The following is a 21,048-nucleotide window of genomic DNA, read 5'->3' as shown; positions in this document are numbered from 1 at the left end:
ACCGGGCGCAGTGGGGAAGGTGAGAAGCCATTCCGGGGAAGGTCGGGTGATGGAAGATCAGAAACCAGGGGATGGAGGGGTGGAGTGTGCAGATGGGGAGGTGTGCACAGAGAGACGAGGAAGGGGAAGGAAGCGAGCAAACGTGGAGAATATCGCCAGCGTGGCTGGGATATGAGATCTGGGAAGGCGGAGGGTGTCTTTGGATGAGGGTGTTAGGGAAGAGACCTAGTGGGGGCTCAAGACCCCTGAGAAGGAAAGGGAGCAGGTGACTCCTGGTGGAATGTGATGCATACAACAGGTACCTGAAAGATGTGAAGCAATGTTCAAGAGATGAAATCGCTGGGGAAGCTACTGGAGAACTCTGAGCAGAGAAGGGCACTGGGGGGAAGGATGGCAGAAGGCAGCCCAGTTCTCAGCCCAGCTCCAGTGTCTGCCCCTCTCCCCACCACACTTCTCCCTCCCCGCCCCACTCACCCCTCACCTGCCTCTCCTCTCCCACCCCCTGGCTCTGTGCATTGACCCCTCCCAGCCTCCAGCCCTACCTCACTTCATGAAACCCTGCCCTCTCTGCAGTCTTCAGCACTGCCGGCCCCAGGAGGACAGGGAGCAAGTGCCCCCACCCCCATACACACACACACACACGCACACACATATGGTGGACACAACACAAGTACACAGAGCTGCGGCTCCAGGACCCCGGAGCGGGCTATATACTATCCTCGGCATTCAGGGCCCAGCCGGCACCTGAAACTGCCCTGGGACGGGCCTCTCCTGGCCAGGCCGGGGCCAAACGCCTCGGCCTCCCCTCTTCCTGGGCCCACATCGTGGGCTGGGGAGGGGGGGGCTTCTCTCCACTCCAGGCACTGCCTTAAAGAAAACGGGGGACCGTGCCCACCTGGCGGGCCTCTGGAGGGATCTGCCCATCTGCCCGTCTGGCTCTCGCGCTCTCCCCCACTTCTTTAGTATCAGCAAGTCAGGAAGGGAAGGGGCAAAGCAGGAAAATGGCTCCCAGAGCCCCTCCCCCAGAGCTGGACCGGTGGGGGATGGGGCTGGTACTTCCTAGAAATGAGGCCCAATAGATTCCTGGGATCCCTCCCTGGCCGGGCCCTCAGGGTCCTCCCCTCACTCATGGCAGGGGGGCCAGGCCGGGTGTTGTGCATAAAGTGGTGTGGTCATGATGGGACCCAGGCCCTCAGCCCCCTGGGCCTTCCTTGGCCCCACTCAGGCCTTCAGCTGGTGCCACTGGGCCACAGGCTGCCGGGGACGGGCAATCATGTCCTTCCAGTGTTTCACTTCCCCGGGCCCGCTCTTCCAGGACAGATAGATCTGGGGAGAAAGGAAAGAGGACGGTGTTAGTGGCACTCCCCGAGGCATCGTCCCCTACCCCCACCAGGGGGTGACACTCCATTTCCACAAAGACATGATCATGGAGAGAAGAGGCCTCCACCCGCAGTGACAACCACAGAGGCCCTCTCCTCCCTCCCTTCTGCCAGTGTGACCCATTTTCCTTGCTGGGCCTCCCCTGGGAGCCTGGGCATGCCTGGGCATGCCTGGCCCTTCCAAATTAGACCCTCGACCTATTGTGTTTGAGGTAGGTATATTATTATCCCTATTTTACAGATGGAGAAACTAAGGTACAGGGAGTTAAGAGACTTCCCCATAGTCACAGAATTTATAAGTGGTGCAGAGGGATGCAAATCCAGGTCTTTTGGGCTCTATCCTACCAGCCCGATCCAGCTGGCCTCTGTGTTAGGGGCTTCCCAGCCTTGTGGGGCTGTGGGCAGGATCCCCCAGCTGCCCCAAGCCTTGTGACTGGTGGCTGGCTAAGAGCTAGGGCTCCCTAAGCTCCCCGGCCCAAAGTGAGAACAAATCCACCTTCAGCTTGGTTTACCCAGCAGAAAGTAGGACTGTTTTAAAGGAGCTATAATTGAGATCTAAGGCTAAGCTTCAGAAGAGCTTAGAAGTAGATATGGTTACTTGATCCTTGGCCTGAGCTGGTCAAGGAGGGGACTCAGCAGGCCCCGAGCCCTGCTCAGAACACATGGTCTTGCTGGGTTATGGGTGACGCCATCCTGGGGAACCATCCCACCTGTGACCACAGGTCGGCCAGCCATGCTCCTAGGACCTAGCTATATGGCAGGCAGCTCTCTTTGAGACCAGCTACTTCCCTCACTCCCAATAGCTAAGTTCTCCATTCCCATCTGTCTGTGGATGCCTCCACCTCAGCCCCCTTCCCTGTGGGGGCCCTTTCCTGTTTCCCCCATACAGACCCATGCCCCGGTGATCCATCATCTCCCCTCACTTGCTCCTTCCTCTCCGCCCGCCCTGATCACTGGCTTCCTGCACTGTTCCTGGTCAAACCTCCACGTCTGAATGGACGCACATGCCCTTAGTAGGAACGTCTCAAAAATAACTTTTATTATAATAGTAGTTAACATATACGTGCCAAGTATTGTGCTAAGCGGCTCACCTGTGTTATCTTATTTAATCCTCCCAGCACACTGTGAGGTTGGGACTGTCTTACTCTCATTTTAAGAGGAGGAGATGAGGCTCAGAAAGGTCATGACTGTTAAGAGGTAGGGCTGGGGCCTGGACCCAGGTGGTCTGACTCCCAAGCCCACATTCTCAACACTAAACCATAAACAAACACAGGAACAGATATTTCAAAGTAGAAAAACAGAAGGGTCGATGTCACAGAATCACATCCTAGAAAAGCTCAAAGCCAGGCATAGATATTTTGTTCATACGATGAGGAGAGGTCATTTTCTTCAAGGAGAACGTCCACATATCTCAGGCCATTCTTACACCACCCTGTGAAGGCTGTAGGGTCTGTATTAGTAGCTCCATTTATGAATGAGAACACTGGAGATCAGAGAGAGAAGTGATGTGCCCAACATCACACAGCTGTTTGGCAGCAGATGAGGTGGGAAGGGAAGCCAGGTGTTCGGAGTCTGACTGTAGCTCTTGACGCTGCCCACACAGCTCGCCCTCTGCAGGTGGGACCCAGGTGACACTGCTCTGAGGTCCTTACCCTGTCTGAGGGTCCTGTCCTGAAAACTTCTTTTTGGATCCAGGGCACATCTTTTTCCCACCTCCTGCTTTCCCTGCCCTTCCAGTGGTCTGTCCTGAACTGATCAACCCACAGAAGGACACCTAGTGAGGATCTCGTCCAATCCCCTCATTTCAGAAATGGAAGATCAGGGCCGGCCCGGTGGCGCAGCGGTTAAGTGCACGCACTCCTCTTCAGTGGCCCGAGGTTCACAGGTTTGGATCCTGGGTGCGCACCAATGCATCGCTTGTCAAGCCATGCTGTGGCAGCGTCCCATATAAAGTAGAGGAAGATGGGCACGGAGGTTAGCCCAGGGCCAATCTTCCTCAGCAAAAAAGAGGAGGATTGGCATCAGATGTTAGCTCAGGGCTGGTCTTCCTCACCAAAAAAAAAAAAAAAGAAAAGAAATGGAAGCTCAGAGAGGGGAAGGGACTGACTCTGTCTCCCACTGCCCAGCCCTGCGCTCGCCCACCACCCCCGCTGCTTCTTTTCGGGACAGACCCTTGCCAGGTGCCAGTTGTGTGCACCCCCCACCTGCCTTGCCCCCTACCTTGCCGATGACGTCATTGCGGCTGAGTCTGTCCTTGTCCATGACGGTGATGACGATGGTCGTCTCCCTCAGCTTCTCCGTGGGGATATCAAAGGCAAACGACTCGTTGAAGATGGGGTTCAGGTTCCTCTTCATCGTCACCGTCTTCTTCTTCTCCACACGCTTGTCCTTGTACATCAGCCACACCTTCACATAGGGGTCTGGGGGACAGGTCAGGGAAGGGTCAGAGGGGCAGCAGGGGATCCCCTTTGCCTTCCAGGTGTGGCAGCTGGGGCAGGAGGGGCTGTGTGCTTTCCCCAGAGCGTGAGGAAAGCCCCAAGCAAGAATAAGGGGATCTGAGGGACCAGTGGATGGAGGAGCTGGAAGGGACTTGAGCCATTCCTGGTGCCCTCCTGTGGACATGAACAAGGAAACTGCCCCAGAGAGGCCAGGTCTCGCCTGAGGCCACAGACAAGTGATGTCAGAGCTGGGGCTAGAACCCAGGTCTCCGCAACTGTGGTCCCTTTCTTCTTGATTCTGGGAAGGACAGCCCAAGATGACACTGACCCCGAGGATGCTCCAAAGGGGGGCCACCACCCAGGGATCTAGGGTAGAGGAGTTGGGACCCGAGTTGGGGTATGGGGGTTGGGGTGAGGGCCACAGCGCGGGCCCTGCTCTCCACATCCAGTGTGACCCCCATGTCACCAGAAACTCCCTGGCCCGTCCACCCTCTGCTGCGAGAAGGGCCAGCACCTGAGGTGCCCCCGATGTCCATGGCTTTGAGGTTCCGGGCTTTGATGATGTTCACGATGATGGAGTTGGCAGAGGGGTTGTAGCAGAGAGACAAGAGCAGCTCCCCTCGGCTCCCCTGGGAGGGACAAGCGGAGGGGTGAGGCTGGGCCGTGGGGAGGGGTGTGGGGACTAGGAGGAGGGAATGGTGATCTAGCCCTCTGGCTGGCCCCATTGCCCCAGGCCCCCTCCACCCTGACCTGGGTGCTTACCCCACACCCCTCTCTGCTATCACCTCTGTCACACGTGGTCTCTCTACATCCGGCAGGTCTATGTGCCGCCTCCCACAGGGCCCCTGAACAGAGCCCTGGTTCTTTGTCACAGCTCAGGCGAGTCCCCCAAGTGCTGAGACTGCTGGTGGAAACTCTGCTCCATCAGGGTGGCCCATCCGCACCCCCTCCCCACAACCCCCTTGACATTCCTAAGGTTGAGGGGGGACTAGGACCAGATCTGCCAGCCCCCCAGACAGGGGCCCACAGGAGGAGCCTTACACTCCCATCGCTGCATGGCTTCAGATCCTTCCAGAAGGTCTGCATCTGGGTCAGGTCCACCTTGTTGAGGGGGATGGACACTTCCCCGATGGGGTCATTGCGGCTGAAGCGGTCATAGTCCAAGACCTGGAGGTAGAGGACCCTCTGCACCACCTTCTCGTAGGGGAAACCTGGGGGACAGACAGTGCAGGTGACGAGCGGGGCAGATGGGCCACACGGAGCTGGGCGGGGTGAGGCTCCTGGGCAGGAAGGCCCCGTGAGGAGGAGCAGGGCTGGCCCTTAGGCCCAGCATGCCACACCTGCATTAAGATCTTCCTGAAGCGTTAGCAAGAACTGTCACCATCTCAAGCGTCTCCCTCGACAATTCTCCGAGGTGGACGGTATCTTGTCCATTTTACAGATGAGCAGACTGAGGCTCAGATGGCTTAAATTACCGGCCCAAAGCCCCACAGCTAATCAAGAGCAGAACTGGGACCATTCATTCACTCACTCTTCATGTGTCCATCTCGGTGGCGGGCTGTGGCCCCCTTGCTCTCTGAGCAGCCCTGCCACTGCCAGTCGTCCTGAAGCAAGTCTGGGCAAGTGGCCCTGCCTGGGATGGCCATGGCTGCCAGAAAGCAAGCCCCAGCAGGGCTCAGGGCAGAGGGAGATGGCCAAGGCAGAGAAACAGGAGTGGACCCATGTCCTAGGACTCCATGCGCCCCCTTCACCTCCTTCCAACGCATCAGCCCGTCCTTCCCCAACAGCTCCTGCAGCTGCCCCCTTCTCCACTGCCACCTCCCTCGTCCAGGCCACCGGCACCTCTTGTCTAGACAGTTGAAGAGTTTCTAAACCGCCCTCGTCGCTTGCACACTTTCTCCTACGGTCCATTCTCAACGCAGCAGCCAGAGGCATCTTTTAAAAATAGAAATCACACCATGATACTCTCTTGCTTGAAGCCTTTCAATGGCTCCCAGTGCACTTAGGATAAAAGCCGTGTGCCCTGCCTTGGCTTCGAGTCCTTCCACAACTCGGCCCGCTGTCCTCTCTCTGCTCGTCTTGTGACTGCGCTTTGCTCAATGACTGGGCTCCGACCACACCGGCCTTCTTCCCTGCCCTTCAGTGCCCGGCTTTTCCTGCCTCTGCGGCACAAGCCGGCCCCCACCACGCCCCCTCCCAGCCTATTCTCTTCCTTCGGGTCTCAGCTTTCCTTCCTGATATCCCATACGGGGTCTGATCCCCTGGTCTACACTCTAGCACTTTCCTTTCACAGCACGAATCACAGGCTGTAATAGAGATTTATCGGTTTCCTTGATAAATATCGGTTTCCTTGAGTCTGACTCTCCCCCTAGGCCAGGACTTCCAGGAGGGGATCTCTGTCCTCACCACCGGATCCCAGCATCTAACACTGTTTCTGGCACGTAGTAGGCACCCGATAAATACGTTAAGTGAATCAATAATTGAACGAATGGATACATGCCAGAGAAGTGGCCAGAGGGAGCAGCAGGGGTGTGCCGAGGAACAGCGGGAACTAAGGCTGGAGGGAGAGCCAGGGGAAGCAGCTTGGATGGGATGGAAAGGTACTAGGGAGCTAGGGGAAGCTCTGAAGCCGGAAGTCTTTGGACCTTGGGTGGCTTAGCTGGAGGAGAGGCCAGTCTGGGAGGTCCAAGGGGTGCAGGCAGCCTGGGGGCCCGAGGGGATGAGATCCTGAACCAGGTGTGAGCAGGAAGGAGAGAGGAGACAACACCTCAGCCCCACGGATGGAGAAGATGAAGAGTACGCTAGAAGCACAGAGGAGCTTCTGATAGGAGCAGGTTCGCCGGAAGAGGAAATCCTATGTTCCCTAAACCCCCAGCCTCTGAATTCCTTCAGGTCTCCTTCCTCATATTGAGGAGGGCTATGTCTTGCTCATCTTGGAGTCCCCCAGGGACCTTGCCCAGGTGACCCTTAGCATCAATTCAGGTGAAATGCATGAGGACAAGAGTTCTGGAAATGTTTGAGGCTCCAAGAGGTCCCTGTACCTGAGTCAGCTCCTTTAACACCAGAGCAGGCAGGCTCCTAGCTGGCAAACTCCTATGCATCCATCAGAATCCATCCTGAATGGCCCCTCTTCTGGGAAATGTTCTCCAGCACCACCAAGGGGAGCTCATGCAGTGTGTGGCTTAATTATCTACACATCTCTGTCCTCCATTAGACCAGGAATGCCTTGAGGGCCATAATTCTTTTCTGCACCCCCAGGACTCAGGACAGTGCCCAGCTCATAGTTCATGCTAGATAAACATTTGCAGAAGGGACCAGTGGATTAGGGCCCTGCCCATAAACCTCCCCACCACCCACCAGCTGGCTACATACACCTCCAGAGGGCTGAGCCTCTTGCTGGTTGTGCCACGTCTAAACTGGCCCCCCATGCTGACTTGGGGAGGAGGAGGATCCAGAAACACATAGGAGCAGCCACTGTCTCACCCTCGACAATTGATTTAGTGAGTGAGCTGGCTGGGACACCAGATGGGGAAGAGTTCCTGGGGCACACACTGAAGATTCTGGAAAGCCAGGGCATTGGCAGCTGGAGCCATGGGGATCTGTTCTCACTGGTTGAACAGGGCTGCTGGGAAATGGTTACGGCCTCTCTAAGGGGGTCCAGGCACCCAAAGGGCAGAATTTGCTCCTAAAGATAAGAAAGAAGGGCCTACAGGAGAGAAGGACATTTGCCTCTGCAGGGGCCATGTTCCTGTGCATCTGGAGGGGCCTGTCCCGTTGCAGGGAGGGGCAGAGACTGGGAACAGACGGAGTGTATTTAACAAACACTAGGTGTCAGGCACTGTTGTAAGCGCTTTTACAATTTGCTGATGTACTGATTTGAAACCGAGGCTCAGAGAGGTTCCGGAACTTGCCCCAGGTCACACAGCTAATAAGTGGCAAAGTTGGGATTCAAATTCAGGCAGCCTGGGCCACAGCTGTGCGCTTAACCACTACACTATGGTGGCCCCAGATGCTCCACCTCTGCATCCTGTGGGTGCCTCCCTTCCTTCTTGCCCTCCTCAGGACGACTCCTGTGTCTGGGCTGAAGCCCTGGGCGGTGGCCCAGCTTTCCTCCTTGGCCTCTGGCTGTGATGCCATTTCCACTGGGCCCTGCAACCTGATCCCAGCAAGACAGAAAATGCATCACGTTAACTGGGCCAAGACGTGAAGGGCAGCACACTCCTGTGTGCATCTGTGCACGTGTGTGTGATTGCATGTGCGTTGTGTGCATGTTGGGTGGGGAGGGGGGCAGGGAAGAGGGACTCTGGGAGGGGTGGGGGCACCAGCCTCACCTTCAAAGAGGAAGGTCTCATTCCAGTGCGGGTTCAGGTTCTTGCGTTTCACCTTGGTCTCTAGCTTGTGCTTCTTGTCTGGCAGCAGGTAGATCTTGACAAAGGGGTCGCTGGTGCCGCTGAAGTCCTTGGCGGGCAGCTCCTGGGCCTTCATGATCTTCACGGTGAGCGTGGACTCCTGGAAATTGTAGCCGACACTGAACTGGATCCGGCCCAGGTTCTCTCGGCTGCAGCCCTCGTGGGCCTCGTCCTCCTCGGAGCCTGGGGAGAGCTGGGGGTGGGAGAGACGCCGGCAGGGTTGCGGGGAGAGGATCCTGCTTCCCCAAAGCCCCCACCGCAGCCCAGCACAGTCAAGAGGCCTCCCTGTGCCCGAGGCCAGTCCAGCTGCTGAGAGCTGTGCTCTCCCTCTGGTCGCAATGTGGGGCTGGTGGCGGCCCGTCCCACATTCCCACCTGGGCGAGGATGCTCAGGCAGAGGGCAAGTGCCTTGGCCAGGGTCACACAGGAAGGGAGGGCAGAACCAGGACAGGCCCCGTCTCCTGAACGCCACTCCCGAGCCTCTCCTGGAAGCCCCGGGTCGGCCACCACTCCTGCCCCCGCCCCACCCCAGGCTGCCTTCGCCCCCACTGGTCACAGCTGCGCTGGTGCACCCTGGGCCCCCGAGCTCCCTCCTCCAGCTTTCCACCCTTCCACCGCCCTGTGGGGCCCACTGTGAAATACACCAGTGCAGAAACCTAGGCTACAAAACAGACGTGGGAGATTGTTCACATCTCCAGAGTTTCCAAGCTATTTCTTTGGAAAGTGGTCCTCTGGGTTTCTGAGGATAATGTAATTTACAAAATGAGAGAAGTAAGTTTTCAGGAGCAACTTGTCTATTTGTGTAAGGCAGGGACACTAAAAATACAGATTCCCAGGCCCCACCCTCAGGAGCCTGATTTGATGGGGCTGGGGAGCAGAATTGTTTAAAAGGAGCCTCAGAGGGCAGTACTGCACATGAGGGCTGAGGATCCCTGGAAAGGAGGGCTACACCTGTATTCAGTCCCTATCCCCTGGGGGTGGGCACCTGGGCCGACCCAGTGATGGACAGACATGTGGAGGGTGACGTGGGTGTCCCATTCCCAGGCTGACACTGAAAAAACAGGAGATAACTGGGGGAGGGTCTGCCAGCCAAGTGTTCTCAGCTGTGGCTGCTCATTGGAAAAACCTGGGGAGATTTTAGAATCCAGCCCAGTCCCCAGCCACCTGGTCCCGCCCCAGACCCCACCCCAGACCCAGAAGGTCCACGTGGCTCAGGCATCCCTGTCTCTAAAAGCTCCTCAGGTGACTGGATGAGAGCCAGGGTGTGAACCAGGCTACCACATTTAAGACACAACCACTGGCACCTGTTTCTCCGCTTCCCCTGCAGGAGCCTTCTCTGTGCCCTCCCCTCCCTCCTGGAGAGGTGGCCCCAGGCTCTGAAATACTAAATAATACAGATGATAAGAATACGTATAGTGTGCACCTACCATGGAGGAAGAATCTTATATCACCTTCTTACTGAATCCTGACAACAGCCAGGCAGTTATCACCACTCTCTAGCTGAGGAGACCGGCTCAGAGAGGTTAAGTCACGCATCAGCAGTGTGGACCCTCTCTGACTTGAAAGCCCACTCTTTCTACCAAAGCAGGCTCACATCCCAGGGCGATTTTGAGACTTCCCCCGGAGCTAGCAAGGACTCATCTGCCCCATGAGAAGCATCCATATTACACTAACAGTAACGACCACGCTCCTGGTCCTGCCCTGTGCTGTGTGCTTTGCCCTCATTTATTCTGAAACATCCAGACGAGGCAGGCACTACCATGTTCCAGTTTGGTTTGGGGCACTCAGAGATTATTGTTGCAAGTCGCCTGTGACTAAGTGGTGAGTCGGAACTCGAACTCGAGTCAGCGCCCAGCCGTCATGAGTGCCTTTCCAGCTGCCCTCACTCGCACACTCAGATCCAGTGTCGGGGGCTTCACCAGCTGCACCGCTGGTCCCACTGGAGATGGAAGGGGCTCAGCTGCCTCCCTGGCTCTTCCTCGCAGTAGAAGAGGGTCCCTCCAGCCCCCGCCTGTGGCTGGATCCAGGCAACCCTGCACACTCCACTGCAGGCCCACTGAGCATGTGGCTTCCCTCCCCAGATCCACTTTTCCCCTGGCGTTCCTTCCCTCTCCTTGTACCAGCCCCACTCCCTTTGAACCTATTTCTGCAACAGAATGGGACCGTGAGACCTATCTTGCTGGGTTCCTGGGAGGGTCCACGTCCCTTCCACAGTCTTACTCTGCAGCCTGGCCCATGGCTGCCACTGCTGCCGTGGACCGAGAGCCTGGGGCATGCGTGAGTAGACAGTGCCTGCAGACCATCTGCCCCTCCCCATTCCTTCTAAAGTTGAGGTGGAGTCCAGGCGGCCCCAGCCCCACCTGAGGCCCCTCTGGTCACTTGGCTCTTGGCTCCCCAACGAGGTGCTCGTGGGGAGGTGGCGGGGAGGCTCAAGCTGGGCCAAGTGGGCTTCACCTCAAAAGGGGGCAGCAGCTTTGTGCCTGCTCCCAGCCTTCCCAAACCACAGCCCTGAGCCCTAATTAACCAGCCGGGGCAGCTTGAGAACATGTTTCCACAGCAACTGAGCTGGCCACCCCCACCACGGCCCCGGGGGAGGTGCTGCTTAAGCCCCTTGCTCCAGCTGAAGTAAGCATCGAAAAGCATCCAGCCAGCCATGCCAGGGCGGGGTGACTCGGATGGGGGTGTGGCCCAGCCTCCTCTCAGATCCCCTCTGGGTCCCTTCCTCTGGCTAGCTGTGGGTGCCCGACTCCTGTCTCCTGACCCCCAGCTTCTGGCAGCCTGGGGCCTGGCGATCAGGCAGCGGTTTAATTCTGCCCTGCTCATCTTCATCGTTACTATTAAAGCCAATGACCTGGCCCAGACCCTGCCTGCCCCTCTCTGAGCATCCGCCGGGGCCTGCACTTCCTTCCTGTGCCTGTGGCTGTCGGTTCCTCCCTGGGGGCAGCAAGGGGCAGGCAAGCTGGCTGGGAAAGGGCCGTCCCTTCTGGGAACCTGGCTACCAGGAAGCTGTAACCAGTTAAGAGACAGTACAGGGAGGCTGGATGGACCGTAGCAATGGCCCACCCAGATGAAAGCATGGCCAGGCCCATCCACATGGGTGGGGGAAGACGGACAGGAGGGCAGCAGAGGGCCAGGCCTGGAGGGCGGGGAGAAGGGGAAAGTGGGGAGGCCCAAGAGAGACCAGATCTGGAACAGGGAAAGTCTGATGCTCTAATCTACATCCAAGAGAAACGCAGACTCTTGGCCCCCACCTCTGGCATTTTTAACTAGGTTCCCCTGGTGATTCGTGTGCATATCACAATGTGAGAAGAACCGGGCTGGAAAAGGGCAGTGAGGGTGGATGGTTAGAGCCGGCTGGAACCCTAAAGGGCAAAGGGTGGGGCCTAGGGGCCTCAGGGTGGGTGGGGGCTGTGGTACCAGAGCAAGAGCACTGGGAATTGAATGCTGTCAGGACTGGCGAGGGCCTGAGAGCCCACCAAGCCCGTTTCCATTTCCCTCTTTATGGAAGGGAGAGGGGAGGGAGGGGAACTCCAGGGAGGGGAAATGACTTATCCCAGGTCATGTCCAGTAGGAACACAGCAGGCGCCGGGTTCCCAGCCTCCCTTCCTCTCCAAGCCTTCTGGGGGCTTATCAGCTGCCAAACCTTTGAGTGACTCCTGCCTGCAAACCTCTGGCTGCCCAATCACAGTGACCTCGTCCTGGGGCCCCGCCCCTCCAGGGTCTCTTTGGAAAGCACAGGTGGGGCAAATGGCTGTGACTCACTGCTGCCACCAGGGGGCGCCACGTGAAGCCACAACCTCTCTCCTGGTGAAAACGCCCCAGAACCACCAGGCTGGGATCCTGGTGGGCTGGGGTATGGACAGGAGAAGCCCAGCACAGCTGTCTCCTCACAGCTCCTGCTCTTCTGTTCTCTTTGGGGCTCAGCTGGCTCCCCAGCAATGGGGGTTGGGGGAGGTCCCTGGGATGCGGATATGAGACCCCTCCCCTAGGAACAACCCCTCAGACCTCCATTCAATGGGACGCCACTCTGAGAGAGGGGACACCTTCTGCCCCAAGTCCTCTGTCCACTAGCCTTTCCTTCTAGATCGTAAATAATATCTCACATGAGTAGGTTTCCTTAGACCCTGCTCCACACAGAAGGAGACGGGAGGAGGATGGGCATTTTTATTCTCACTCACAAATGAGGAAACTGAGGCAGAGAGAGGCTGTTTTGGTGAAAGAGCTGGGGAAAGACCCCAGGCCTCACTCACTCAGTCACCGTGCTGGTTCCCCTTCCTGAGTGGACGACGCCCATGCTGTCACCAATTTCCATACACGCCCCCCCCACCCCCACCGGGCCTCCCAGCCCAGCCCCTGCCCTTCTCACCATGAGCATCTCGCTGGTGAGGGAGTTGACAAGGTCCGAGACTGAGGAGCGTGGCTCTGTCCGGCGGTCAGACTCATCGTGGGGCGTCTGGCCCGGCACTGGCGCTGTGTTCACTGCCTTCCCTCCTGGAGGCAACCTGGGGGAGGGGCGGGGGATCCAAATGAGCATGGTCGGGAGGTGGGCTGGGCTGGGCACCACGGGCCTGGTGGCAGCAGGACCTTCTCTGAGACCCAAGCAGCTGCCATCTCCTGCGGGCCAGCAGGAGCTATGCTCTTGTCCGCAGGGAGGCCTAGATTTCCCTGGAGACCAGGGCTCAGGGCCCATCCCCCTTGCCTCTGCCCAGAGTAATCTGGCTTGACTGTCCCTGTGGGTGCACCCATGCCTCTTGTTCCCCAGAAAATCCCCCACAGTCCAGTCACTGCTGGCATGGTGGTCTCTGAGCATGCCTCCATCCCCAGAGACACCCCCATCCCTGCTCGCCCCAGCCCAGGAGGGGAGGCTCCCCACGTGGCGTGTCTAGGTCACCACTCCGCGCGTCATTACCCTCTGCAAACACGCCCAGAGTGCTGTCTCCTGAAGGCCCCACCTGTGTTTGTTCAGGCTCAGCGAGAACACAGGTGCCCTTCAGAGACAAGACTGACCAGGTGAGCTCAAGACCACTGCCCCACAGCTCTGTCCAGTAGAACTTCCTACAATGACAGAAGTGTTCTATATCTGCGCTGTCCACATGTGGCTACTGAGCATTTGAAATGTGGCCAGTGCGACTGAGGACTGAATTGTTAATTTTGTTTGACTTAATTTAGATTTAAATAGTCATCTATTGGATAGGGCAAGTCTACACCTCCTGGCTCCGCAGCCCTCACGCCTCTCCCACTCTGATGACTGCACATTTGATAAGGGTCTCACTCAGGGTCAGAGAAAGACGGGGCGCCACCAAGAAGCCCTGGATCTGACTGTTCCACGTGAGGCCCTATCTGCACCCCGACTCCAGGCTGTTCCCGGAAAGCCGGGCTCTCTGGCCCAGCAGCTGGGTGGTGAGCCCAGGCTCCATCCAGCTGGGGCTCAGGAAGAGGGCACGAAAGCCTGCCCAGGGACCAGGCTGGAACATCCCATGAGGAGGAGAGGTGGGGGCAGGCAGCTAGGAAGAGACAGGGAGACTGGCAGCACAGGGCTTGAGACAGGCTACAACAAAACAGCTTTGAGAGAACCAGAGCCACAGATTCGGAGACACACACAGGCTGGACACAAGCCATGGCCTCGGTATGGACCAGCCGCCAGCACACAGTGGGCCACGACAGGCAGACAGACATGCACAGAGTATACCAGGCCCTGGAGGGGAGACACCAGGACCCAATAGCAGGGCGTGTACACACACACACACACATACACACGAGTGCACACAAGCCTGACAGACACCCAGGGCAACAGGGAGAGAATGGCAGGGGCAACCAGGCAGGTCACCAGAGCAGCGAGATGACACAGATACAGCAATGCACACACTTAGATCCCAAGAGGAAACATTTCGGGGGGCCCAGGCATGCCCAGGTGTGCACGTGAATTGGGATAAACTGAAATAGAAAAAGCAGGGAGCAGTTCCAGAGACACCCTGAGAATCAGATGCACGACACACCTGCTGTGAGAAGCCGGCCTTGCCTGGACAACACGGAAACGTGACCCTGCCCAGGACACGAGGGGCGTCCCTCCCAGAGGCGCGGCCACAGCAGAGCGGGCACACACAGTACCCACACACGGATACACAGCAGAGCACGGACATACAGTACACACACACACACGGACACACGCACATGAGGACACGTGCTCACGCAGGCAGGCACAGGGAGGAAGAGGAGACAAATAGCTGGAGAGGTAAAGTCAGGTTAAAAATAGAGTGGGAGAGGAGGAGAGAGCGCGAGATTGACTGCTGAAGGTATGAGAAAGTCGGAGTTATTTTGGCCACACCACAGCATCAGCACAGCTGCAAAGCAGCCTGGGAAAAGATGGTCAGCACCACTGAAGCTACCGGAGGTCACAGGACAGAGAGAGACAGAGAGACAAGTGCACAGAGAGGCAGAGGGAGAGGCGGAGGGGCCCGTCACCGGCCTGGGAACATCCCTGTGAGGAGCAGATGGGAGGAAGGAGGGGTGAGAGAGAGAGAGGCCAAGAAGGGTTAGTTGGAGACAAGTGAAGAAGGCTGCAGGGTGGACAGGGCGACAGCAGGAGCGAGGCGGCCAAGAGGAGAGGCAGAGAGGAGGCGAGGGACACACACCAGGACAGAAGAAACGTGGTGGCTTCGGGGCAAGGAGAGCGATGGGGTGGCCAGGTCCCCGCCCTGCCCAGCACCCCACTCGGGTGGGGGTGGGGCCACGGTGGAAACCATTTGGATCCCAAAGAGTAATGGTGAAAGGGGTGGCTGAGAGCATGAGGTGGGGATGGGTGCAGGGTGGAATGGGCACAGCATGGCATGGGACCCAGGGCGGCCTTGGCCTCCTTCCCTCCCTCCCTGGCCCAGGAGCATTCTCAAGTTCTTGGGGCCCAATGGGCTGAGGCCCAGGGGCCAGGGGATCCTAGATGGGGGTCTTCAGTGCCACCAAGAATCCTGGGAGTGGGGGACAGTGACCAGCCTTCCCATGTCCATGTGGCTTGCTAGCCACAGCCCCACCTCGCTCGGGACCTGGAGTGGCTGCTCCCAGGAGCCTGCTGCTAACACACCTCGGGAGCTGAATGTCCTCCCCAACAGCCAATGGCCACCCACCCCTTACTCTAGAGACATGTGGCCGAGGGATCCACTGGGTGGAGAAGAGGGGACTGGGGCAGAAAGGCAGACCCTGGGTCTGGAGGCAGCTGAAGAGGAAGGGACAGCAGACCCAAGCCACTATTCCAAGGTCCAAGGAGCCAGGAATCCAGAGGGGTGGAGCCCTGAGGTGCCCGCCGCCCTGTGGGTGGGCCAATGCCAAGCATGGGATGGGAGACCGTTGGGAAGGAAGTGCTGGATTCTGGACACCCACGCGGCGTCCAGTCTCCCGGGAAACACCCCAGTGGCCATGAGAAATGAGTTTCTCATGGGGTGAGATGGGGATGGGGTGGGTATGACCAGGTAGGCATGGCACGTGTCTACTCGGAAAGTCAGGCCAGGTGGCGGCGAGGGCCTGCGGCCTCCACCTCCACACCCATCTTTCCCAGTAAGGCAGGGGCCAGCTGATGTAATGATCAGAAGGGATGGGTGTGTTAAAATATGGAGTGAGATCTAAGTGGCAGGGAGGTAAATATAGGCTGTGGGTGAAAATGGAGCCAGTTAATTAACACAGGGGTGATGTGAAATCTCGTTTCCAGCCTGCATCTGCTCCCTCACACTTCACACCTTTCCCGTCAAGGGCTTGGGTTCTTAGCAGGCTTTTGGAGGGCTCCAGCCCTCCTCCTGCAGCATCTCGTCTGTGGCCCCCGGCCCTTGCCCCGTGGCCCTCTGGCCTGCCTGCAGCCCAACTCTGAGGCCTCAGCCCAGGAAGCTGGGACTCCTGTAGCGCCAGGTGGGCTGGAGGTGATGGGCTCTGTTCCTCCCCTACCCCAGGACTTGGACTCAGGGTGTGACACCATCTGTGCCACTGAGTCCCGCTCTCCCCTCCCACTCTCCGGGGACTTGAGGATTTGCCCACCATAGACGTGCAACTGTGGACTTGAGACGGGAAGGAAATGAGAGGGCTGGTCTCCAGGAGCCACCAGAGGGACAGGCAACTCAGCTGTCTAACTCTCCACCTAACCCTCCCTAACACACAGGCCCCTGCCAGCAGCCTGGGACAGTCCCTTCCTGCCCCTAAGGGCCTCTTAAGGAAAGTCAGGGTCCCCGACAAGTGCCCCAGCCCAGTGGCCTGTTCCCTCATTAGAAGTTTAGCATGTCTGAGCCGGAAGGGTTCACCCTGTTCAATTCTTCATTCGATAGCCGAGGAAGCAGAGGCCCAGAGAGGGGCTGTGACTTGCCCAAGGTAGCAGAGCGACGCCCTGGCAGAACCAGAGCTAGAAGGCCAGCGGCCTGGCTGCTGGGCCATGTGCTCTCCCGGAGGCCTTTGGTCTGACGAGAAGCAGACCTGACCCAGGTGACGAGGTGTCCTCCCATGACTACAGGTGTGTGGCCCAAGGCCAGGAGAGAGGAGGCAGCCAGGCCAGGTGCAGGATCACGCCGCCTTTGTGATGCCGCTGGGGCCCCGGGGCCTCCGACCTTTCCAGGTCTCCTTCCCGAGTGCTCCACGCCCTCCCTGAGACGGGCGGGGCGGGGAGGGGCATCAAGATATGCTTCCCCGAGTTCCTGATGGCCGGGGCTATGGCGCTAAATGCAGCCCTCTCTCAGCCTGTGCCGTGGCCACGCGGGCTACTCCTGGTCCCCACAGGGCCCAGAGGGCCAGCAATGGGGCTCCCAGCTGCTCTTAGCCCCTCACTCCGTTCCGTCCTCCCGGTACCTCGGGCTCAGGGGCTGCCTTTCTGGTTCTTTCTGGTCACCAGGCCTCTCCCACAGCCCGCACCCTCCCCACCAGGGGCTCCTCTTCCATCAGCCCAGCAGCCGGGTCACACCCTTGCAGCGGGGTGTGTGACCATCACCCCAGCAGGACTTTCAGGCACGAGGGAAGTTGAGGTGGCGGGGATGAGGGAGAACAGGCTGGCGCCCCTTCCCTAACATCCCCCCCACCCACCAACCACCAGAGAAACTGGGATTTCTGGGTCGGGGTTGGGGCAGAGATGAAAGATGAGGGGGCAGCAGAGGAGGGCCAAGCAGGAAGATGGGGCAGACAGGCTGGCTTGCTCCAGGCCAAGGCAAGCATGCCCGGGAGCAGGCTCGATCCAGAATGGTCCCAGGACGGCCGCATGGCCTCGGACCCACGGGACGCCACTGGGGTGGCGTGTGTGAGGGCACCGGCTGGGGAGGGGCTGTCCTCCCGCTCAGCATCCGCTGAAGGCGCCGCCACCTCATCCAGCAGCCGGGCCGGCCAAGGCAGGTGGCCCCTCCGTGCCTCCTTCTCTGCCGCCGCCGCCGCCGCAGGCCCTCGCCTGTGCTCGTACCTCTTGTCCCCCTGAGCGTTCTGGTTCTGCTGGGTTCCTGGGTTTTGCAGGTCAGGGATATTGGCAAAGTCATCCTGTTCCGAAAGCCCTAAGACCAAGGATAGCACCACCATCCGGCCTTCCCTGCCCGGGGTGGGCAGCCCACCAGCCGGGGTGACACGAGGAGGCCCCACGGGTGGGGGCAGGGAGGGGAAGGAGAGAGAGACAGAGACAGAGACAGAGACAAAGAGAGAGAAGAAAAAAGTGTAAGAAACTGGCCCTGCAGGAGAGAAACCAAACTTCAGCACTGTCAACAGTGTAGAGCAGAGCGGGGTAGAGGCAGGGAGGGAGGGAATGGAGGGGCGGTGTCCATAGCCTGAGACCCAGCTCGCCTGGGGCCAGGGCGAGATATTCCAGAGAGAAACGGGCAGGGGCTGGGCAGAGGCCTGCTGAGATGGTGTGTGAATGGGACGGTCCCGAGGAAACACGTGGGGAAGGCTGGGGGGCCCTGGGACGTGGCTGATTTCCAAAGCTAATTCATCTCCACTCTGACCATTTGGGCCCCTGGGAGAGGAAGGCGGGGCTCTGCCGCCATCTTGCTTCGGGAATGTGCAGATAGGTTGGGGCTTCCAGGTGGGAGGTTCTTAGAAAGTTTGGAAATCCCATGGGCACTGCACCCCGTGCTTATGGAAGCCCCTTGTAAACACATCTCTGGGCCGTGGTCAGCCAGATGTCCTTGATGGCACGAGGGGTCTTAGGAGCTCCCTGCCCAGGTCCCTGGACACATGGGCCTTTCAAAGGAGAATGGAAGTCCCTTCTGGCATATGGTGTGCAGCCATCATGGGCCTTCTCCTGTGTTCCCCTTCCTGGAGATCCAGGGAATAACCATCTAGGCTTTTGGGTCCAGTTCAGGAGCCCTTCCTTGGAGAAGTAGTCCAGAAGACACCAAAAAGCAAAGGTGGAGAGAGAGAAAGTGCAGGCACTTGGCAAGGTTTGGAGGAATGCTGACAGGACTCAAGGGAGCCTGTGTCCACAGTGAGGACCATCTGGAGGAGGCTGCACAGTCCAGGCAGACAAGGAGAAGGCGAGAACCTATTGGAGTTGACAGGTGGACAGCAGCGTGGGGCCAGAGGTCAAGCTGTGACATCTTTAGAATGGAGCATTCTCAGAGAACCACTGGACAGCTGCAGGGTCACCGGCATTTTCCAGGGAAGAAAAGTGACCTGCTGCCCCTCAACACCATCTGAGTTTCAGGGCATTTTCTGGGTGCTTCATGGAGCTCATCCAGCGTTGGGTCTCTCACCCAAACAAAGAGAGGATTCTCGGATAGAGCAGGCATGAAAGCATGTCTCAAGAAGGGCCAAGGGAAAGATGGTAAGCCCGACGGAACGTTCTGGAATGTGTGCATGAGGGGATCCTGGGTCAGGAAGTCTACCACTTCAACCACGATCCAGGAGGGCAGGGTTTATAGAGGAAGTGGCTGGCTATGGCTATTTCCCAGAGAGGTTGTCAAAAAGGGAACTCTAGCAGATGAGAAATGGCATGCGAGGGGAGGGGTGGGGGCACAGGGTTCTTGGAAAATGGGAGAGGGCAGTGGGTCGAGGGAGGGGAGGATGCTAAGTGGCCACACTGCCTTCTCTGTCTTTGTATCTTTGTCCTAGGTGCAGTCACTCCAGGCTGACACTTGCGCCAGCATCTAACTTTTAGGAAAAAACTCCCCCCTTCTCTCAGGACAAATCCCATTTTCTTTGTTCTCTGCCCACCGGTACTGTCGTGGAGTTGGTAAAATTCCATTTGGCTGCTTGGGAGCTGGTTGAGCTGGGGGAAGGCGAACCCAACGAAAACAACATGTTTTTCCCCAGTTAATGCATTTTTCAGATACTCCTTTTGCTCTCCTTAAAAACAAAGGGCTCCTCTGCATAAATTCTCAATTTGTCATTCTCTCTGGCATGGCAGGCTGCAGGGGCGAGAATGGGGGGCAAAAGGGGGAGATGTAGGGGAGAAGCTGGCAGTGTGGGGAGGACACACCCATTAAGCAGAGGCAATGCTTCCCTACTCTTTGAAAGGGGGTAGGATCTTGGGGGGCCTGGCTAACCCTCCCACCCTGACTCTCTACCTGGGCCACCAGATCTTGGGGCAAGAGAAGGGACTCAGAAGCACGCCAGCTAAACCAAAGGCAGGGATCAGGGGTCGGCAAACTACAGCTGGTGGCCTGTTTTTATACAGCCCACAAGCTAAGAATGGTTGGTACATTTTTAAATGTGATCGAGACCACATGTGTCCCGCAGAGCCTAAAATATTTATAATCTGGCCCTTTACAGGAAAAGTTTGCCGACCCCTGCTGTGAGGAACCACAGGCAGAGGAGGTGGGGGTGGGGTGAGCTCTGGAGGTGGCCGGCAGGTGAGGGGCACGAAAGTGGGCAGAAGCAGAGTGGACAAGGTGCTGACAGGTGATGCCACTCATCAAATCCCGGTTGACGAAAAGAGGCGGTGGGCAGGAAAGAGCTGGTGCACGGGGCTTTCCCGCAGCTGGCTCCTTTCTTCCCAGAGCCTGGGGACGGCCCCTGCACCAGTGTGACGGCTGCTAGAACAGGAGGCAGGGTGACGGCTGTGCAAACAGCAGCCTGAGGCCAGGAGGAGTAGAGGGGTGCAGGGGCCCGGCGGGTCCTCAGTTCTGTTCAAGCCACGGCAGAACCAATTCCTTCCACTCTCCTAATCCACGCCAGTGCCACAGCATCCGTCCCAAAACAAACCACCACCTGGAAGCCAAGAGGGTCTGCTGGGCATCTTGTCTCGTGCAGGCGTCCAGCTGGATCCCCGAGGGTCCCTGCGTTGGGGAGAGCCCCAGAGAATGCACTGCCCGATTTGCCAAGTAGAGTCACAGGTAGCATGTCCTGCTGGGCCAGGGCCACAGGCCACTTGCACAGGTGTAGGGAGCTGGCATGGCAGGGCCTCTTCGGCTGGGGTGCCTCCTCCAGGGGCAGCACTCCTGTCCGCCCTGGAAGCTCGGGCTGGGGTCTCAACCAGAAAGGCAGGATGTTCCGTGGGACTTTGCCTTCAGAATCCCCGCATTGTGCCAATGCACTGGGCCTGACCTTGGCCTTCCCCTTCCTCCTCCCTGTCTCTCCCAGGCTTACTGTGCTGGTCTCCTGCTCCGTGAAAAGTGCTCCCAGGGAAGACCTGGGTGAGAGGAATAATCCCCAGAGCCTGGAAGGAAGGTCATGTTAGGCCAGAGGAGGTGGGAGATGTCAGAGACTGAAGCCCAGGCCTGCCCTGGGCTCTGAGAGTGAGTGCAGATATAGAGAGGGATGCTGGGGAGAGGGTGCCCTGGCTGGGGTCCCTACCAGCGAGGGTGGGGGGGACCTACGGCGGGGGGGAACAGCTGAGGCTAGACATCGATGGTGTGTTGTTATTTTAGAAACAACATTTTCT

At 58.3% G+C, this 21,048-nt stretch overlaps 1 protein-coding gene across 4 annotated transcripts in view; it reads right to left on the bottom strand.

The window, feature by feature from the left end:
* Positions 1 to 493: 493 nt before the first annotated feature.
* Positions 494 to 21,048, bottom strand: part of SYT7 (synaptotagmin 7) — a 58,781-nt gene continuing 38,226 nt past the window's right edge. For 3 of the 4 annotated variants that reach the window (XM_058526710.1, XM_058526711.1, XM_058526712.1), the window contains 6 exons: positions 12,592 to 12,727; positions 8,149 to 8,419; positions 4,859 to 5,028; positions 4,332 to 4,446; positions 3,600 to 3,799; positions 494 to 1,326 (listed from right to left, as the gene is read on the bottom strand). In XM_058526710.1, coding sequence (XP_058382693.1) covers positions 1,222 to 1,326; positions 3,600 to 3,799; positions 4,332 to 4,446; positions 4,859 to 5,028; positions 8,149 to 8,419; positions 12,592 to 12,727 — 997 coding nt within the window. In that variant the 3' untranslated portion in view covers positions 494 to 1,221. Of the gene's footprint in view, positions 1,327 to 3,599; positions 3,800 to 4,331; positions 4,447 to 4,858; positions 5,029 to 8,148; positions 8,420 to 12,591; positions 12,728 to 17,637; positions 17,761 to 21,048 lie in introns of all 4 variants that reach the window. The other variant, XM_058526713.1, reaches the window with a different exon arrangement.

This window comes from Diceros bicornis, chromosome 31 (assembly GCF_020826845.1).
Source record: "Diceros bicornis minor isolate mBicDic1 chromosome 31, mDicBic1.mat.cur, whole genome shotgun sequence".
Taxonomy (NCBI): domain Eukaryota; kingdom Metazoa; phylum Chordata; class Mammalia; order Perissodactyla; family Rhinocerotidae; genus Diceros; species Diceros bicornis.
The sequence above is the reverse complement of the archived record's forward strand: the minus strand, read 5'-3'. Positions and strand labels throughout refer to the sequence as shown.